This window comes from Tarenaya hassleriana, unplaced genomic scaffold (genome assembly GCF_000463585.1).
Source record: "Tarenaya hassleriana unplaced genomic scaffold, ASM46358v1 Cleome2, whole genome shotgun sequence".
Lineage (NCBI taxonomy): Eukaryota > Viridiplantae > Streptophyta > Magnoliopsida > Brassicales > Cleomaceae > Tarenaya > Tarenaya hassleriana.
Genome location: NW_010965372.1, coordinates 5469383 through 5474350, shown reverse-complemented (window position 1 = coordinate 5474350; position 4968 = coordinate 5469383). Strand labels below are relative to the sequence as shown.

The 4968-nt window shown below is 43.9% G+C and overlaps 2 protein-coding genes across 2 annotated transcripts in view; one reads left to right on the top strand and one right to left on the bottom strand.

Moving 5' to 3' along the window:
- LOC104813311 overlaps positions 1–2729 on the bottom strand; it is a 4291-nt gene extending 1562 nt beyond the window's left edge. Inside the window, exons 1-2 of the mRNA XM_010540877.1 lie at positions 2601–2729; positions 1709–1912 (exon numbers count right to left, since the gene is read on the bottom strand). Of these exons, the coding sequence (XP_010539179.1) occupies positions 1709–1912; positions 2601–2729 (333 nt within the window). The remainder of the gene's footprint in view (positions 1–1708; positions 1913–2600) is intronic.
- The window catches only part of LOC104812450, a 2988-nt gene continuing 654 nt past the window's right edge, over positions 2635–4968 (top strand). Inside the window, exons 1-5 of the mRNA XM_010539607.1 lie at positions 2635–3727; positions 3940–4019; positions 4431–4542; positions 4750–4802; positions 4890–4960. Coding sequence (XP_010537909.1) covers positions 2728–3727; positions 3940–4019; positions 4431–4542; positions 4750–4802; positions 4890–4960 — 1316 coding nt within the window. The 5' untranslated portion in view covers positions 2635–2727. The remainder of the gene's footprint in view (positions 3728–3939; positions 4020–4430; positions 4543–4749; positions 4803–4889; positions 4961–4968) is intronic.

Below are 4968 nucleotides of genomic sequence, written 5' to 3'. Positions count from 1 at the left end.
AAGAACTCGTTCGGCTTGGAAGCACTAGAACCTAACAACAACCCAGTAGTTAATAAATCTACACCTACCATCTCTGATACACAATAAGGTGAAACAAGAAAACGTCAAAGGAACCATCATGTCATCCACAGGTACGTGTGAGCAATACCTACGCCATACTAGGTGCAACTTGCGATACCCAAACCACCCAGAAATTACTTCAGCAAATTTCCAGTGAACCCAGGAAGAACCTCGGTTATACCATCAGGCATCAGTCCACTTTCAAGCATGAAGGGATCAATTATTATAAGATAAAATAAAATATTGAAACTGCCAATTTGAAAGAAAAAAATCAAATCTTTGAAATTCCAAATCCTTGAAAATTTTGATCAACGGGTAAAAACAACCAAAAGAATCATCCAGTCAACTACTTGGGCCAAAAAGCAATATGAACAACGGTGCCTCATGTTTTGGCAACATGGAGACACGCGGATTCAAAGAATAGAATCACGTGACCATTGGCATTGCGTGAGCTTTGGGGCACTTTGACGCGTGTGGGTGTGTGAGTTGGTCACCTTCAACTCTTTCATACTACGTGATACTTTTCTCCGTCCAAACCCCACGACCCCACACCCCGAAACCTACGACCCTTCTTATATGTTTTAATTAACATTTTCTAATTATTAATTTTTTAAAAACCCGAGAAATTCCTATGCGGGTTCGAATTTGGTTTTAAAAAAACCAACACGACCACCGATCCAAAAGTCAGCTTAAACCATACAAAAATACAAAAACCCACAACACCAGATGCTAATTTAACAGGCTGTCACTAACACAAAGCTCACAGACCAATCCCTCAAACGGGGAGTCAGAGCACATAAAGGAGGATTTTGTGGTCAAGCTGTCGCGTGGTGAGAGCTCCACGTCAGCAAACTCCAACTGTCAGTGCGTCGCAGGGGATAACTTGCTCCCCCACTAAACCCCACCACACGCACACGCACCAAACCCAAACGCAGACCTAATTCGCCACGAAAACGCCTCTCGACCCATAAAACAGGCAACCCCCCATATTAATCAATTAAAAAAAAACGCCACCCATATTTTTATTGCATTACCCGAAATGCCCCTGACGAATGGGGGGGAGTTGCGCTGTTCGTGGAGGGGTAGTTCCGTCATCTCCATGGGAATAATATCGCCAACCGCCATTGGTGGGATTTGGTTATAAACCCCGACAAGGGGCTTGAATTCGGTGGACAGTTTCGCGGCCAGAGGAAAGAGGTGACACGGATGCTCAAAAGGGCGGGGAGAAAGCGTGACTTTGTGCGTATAAAGAGAAATCGATGAATTTATCTCAGAATTTTCGGAAAATAATTTTAAAATGATATATCGAGAAGGAAAATCTTTGTTCTATGGAGAAAAAAAGGATGAGATCGCCGCACAGTTTATTGGGGTATTTCGGAAAAAGGGAAGGGAGAAGTCGCCGATCCCGTAACTGAAAATGACGGGAATACCCCTCACTGCACGACGAGAGATGTCGTCATGCATTCAGGGGCATAATTGGCATAAACGAAAAAGGAAAGGCCCGAGAGTCTACGTGAAAAGGAAACGCCAAAAATATGACACAGGTTCTACTCGCAACACCGACCGTCGTTAACAACGCCGCCGAGCATCGCAAGAGATTCGAATCGGTGAGAAACGGAGAACCAAATCGAAGGAAACTAGAACAAACCTTAGATCTAATGTTCTCGGGCGGTTTCATGGCGCAACTCGACTCCTCGATGCCGTCCACCGCCGAAGCGGCGCCGCCGCTGACAGAGGTAGCGCAGCTCCAGGAGAGCGGCGTGGTGGGGCTGGCACGCGCCTGGTCTCCCTTCTTCCCCGCCTTCGACCGCCGTTGACGCACGCTCCACTCCAGCTTAGCTGGAGCACCATCCTTGTTGAATCCAGTCGCCGTTGGTCATAGGCCTCAGTCGTGGAGAGAGAAAGTGGATGAGAGAGAGAGAGAGAGGGATGGTGGCGAAAAGTAGAGAAGAAGAAATCTCTGTGGCGAAACAATGGATTGGATTTTATATACCAAGCACGGTAAGACTGACATTTGTTACTTTTCCATTTCTTTTCTCTTTTTAAATATTCTTTGGAAGCGGGACCCACTTGATACATACGTGGCAAATATCGTATTTGGTGGAGGGGGAGCCCATTAGTTTGAGCCGATGAATAATCGAGACGAGAGAGCATCCTTACACTATCTTCTTGTTCACTCTCTACAAACCATCAAGAAGAAGCCGTCAAGATCACAATATATAAAGTAAGTGAAAAATATGAGGATTCTCCATTTTTTCAAATCTTTATACGATCATTTCCAGTGAATTCAAAATTATTAATCGCGATTAGTTCAATAAGAAGTTTGATTTCATTTGAAACGCCTTTTTAAGATCATAAAACAGTTTGTATGAAGTTTTTAGAGTATGTAAATATATATTATAAATTATTTTAACTATAGTTTCTTTTCTGTTTTAGATTTCTATATTAATTTTTGTATCAATTTCAATTACTGTTTCTATTATGCAACCAACCGGACCATTCTCCTCGGACTAACCTTAACTTAAACCCGGTTTACTCACACCGTATAACCGAATCCGGTTGACAATCAACCGGGCCAAAGCCGTCATTTCTCCCGAGTGATGCTCTCTGTCGGCTTTGGCTTTCACCAAAACCCTAAAACCTTTGGAGCAGCCAAAATCAGTCTCCATGGCGCTTCATCTCGCGAGACGCAAACAGAGGTTGCTCTCGAACCCATCTCTGATTCAGCTTTTCTCGACCTCCTCATCCGACCCACCTCCCCAAGATGGCAATGCATCGGGCGATAACTCTTCCCAGTCTCCGCCTTCTTCATCGCCTCCCCAGTTTTCGTTCTCTTCGTATTTCGGCGATGTCAAGTCCAGTCTGAAGCAGCAGCCGCAGCAGCAGCAGAACGTGAGAAATCCCTTCGCCAGATCCGATGCCAACGCTCAAAATCCTTCATCTTTTACGTTATCCGGTAATAAGTCAGGTGGGCCATCGACCTCTATACTGGACATCAAGAAGAACCTCGCCGAGTTCCGCCGGAGATCCGCCGTTCCTCCGACGGGTGATTCCGCCGTCGCTCCGCCGTCGCAGTCTCAGCCGCAGGTTTCGTTTCACGAGCTCTACAAGAGGAACGTTGCATCCAACTCCGGCGATTCATCGGCAGATCCTGGTTCTCTGAAATTAACGAATATGGGTTTTAGCGCCATCAGGGCGAGCTTGAAGGAGATGAAGACCCGAGAGGACGTGACAAGCAGTGTAGAGAAGAAAGGACCAACCTTGTCGGGTTTCCAGAACATGGTGAAGGTGAAACCAAATCAAAATATCAAGTCAAATGTGATCGGAGGAGCAGAAGCATATTCATTGCCCCTATCCGTGTTCGGTAAGGAAATGGAAGAAAGGAAGGCGGGGAAGGGGAAGGGAGGTGAGACAGAGGGGAGGAAGACTGATCTCGTGAAGAGTTATAGCGCTGACGAATTGGGAGAGAAACTAAGGTTGCTTAGGCCTGAAGGGAAGAAAGAAGAAGGATGGTTCTCACTGCAGGAACTGAATGAGAGGCTGGTAAAGTTGAGGCAATGGGAAGAGAATGAGAACAAGATCATGGCGAAAAGTTTTGCCTTGAAGGACTTGAGAGCTGGGATAGAAAGATTGGCCAAAGATGATGAGGAAGTGAAAAAATCTTCTTGTACGTTTCCTTGTTCTATCTAAATCTTGTGTTTTGATTGTTGAGAAATCCCAACTTTTCTGATCGACAAGGTGGCTTAGATGATGAACTGTGTCGGTTTGTTTGCTTGATTTGAATTTATTGCATCTAAGAATTGGTCAAAACATGGTTATTCCATGATAGTGTTGGTTATGGCGCTTACGTCACTTGATGAAGTGTTTATTTGCTTGCAGTGCACAGGCTCGACATTTTGAACCATTTGGGCGGTCCTAACTTTATGAATCATCCTCCAAAGGATCATCTTGTCGAAAATGTAAGATTAATGTTGTTGGGGCTTAACTTCATGTTCTTCTAGAATTGTTTGATCCTTAATTGTTCCCAGCACGAAATGTTTTGGTCATATTTCTTCACTGCTAGTGTGTACAAACTTGCATTTGGTTACCTGAAACGTGATGATGATGACTGATTCTTTTGAGGAGGCTACCGACAATGCTTTGGCATATACTGGGGGTGTTTCACACATCGCTTGAATTATGGACCAACACTTGTTCTCACCTGATGTATGGATTTTTTGTTGTTTCCTTTGCTCGTCGGATCAACCAGGCAGAAATGAAAGCTTTACTGGGTTTTTGTTGTTTTCTTTCAATGTCATGTCCCTTTGTTATCTGTGACTGCTGTTTGTATCTGTCTCAGTAACCTCTTATACATGAACATGCAAATGCAGTATTCCCATCCGGACAACATGTCTTCTGCGGAGAAGATGAAACTCAAGCTAGCAGAGGTCAGGGAAGAGTTTAAAAAGTCGGAATCAGACTGTGGTTCTTCGATTGTCCAAGGTAAGATGTCCTAACTTTAATCCTGACTAAAAGAATCTGGAAGAAGTGTAAAATGAAGTTCAAAAAGAAAAGAAAAAAAACAGAAATGCAGCAGAAGGCTTCTGTTATAATTGAGCTTGAGAGTTCATAGGCAATGTTTTGCATTCTGTAGTCTATTCTACGCGAAAGCTTCTTCACTGATTGATTCTCTCTGGTCTCTCCTCGCAGTGGCACAATTAACTGTTAAGATCAAACATCTATCATCTGCTCTACACAAAAAGGTACTGGTTAGATGATGTCAAATCTTCTTTTAAGCTCTGTGGACAAGTGTTTATCTAACTCTAGAAACCGGTTTCTTGTTACTGTAGGATAAGCATTCGAGGAAGGGACTTCTGGCTATGGTGCAGAAACGGAAGAAGATATTGAAATATATGAGACGGAAAGAGT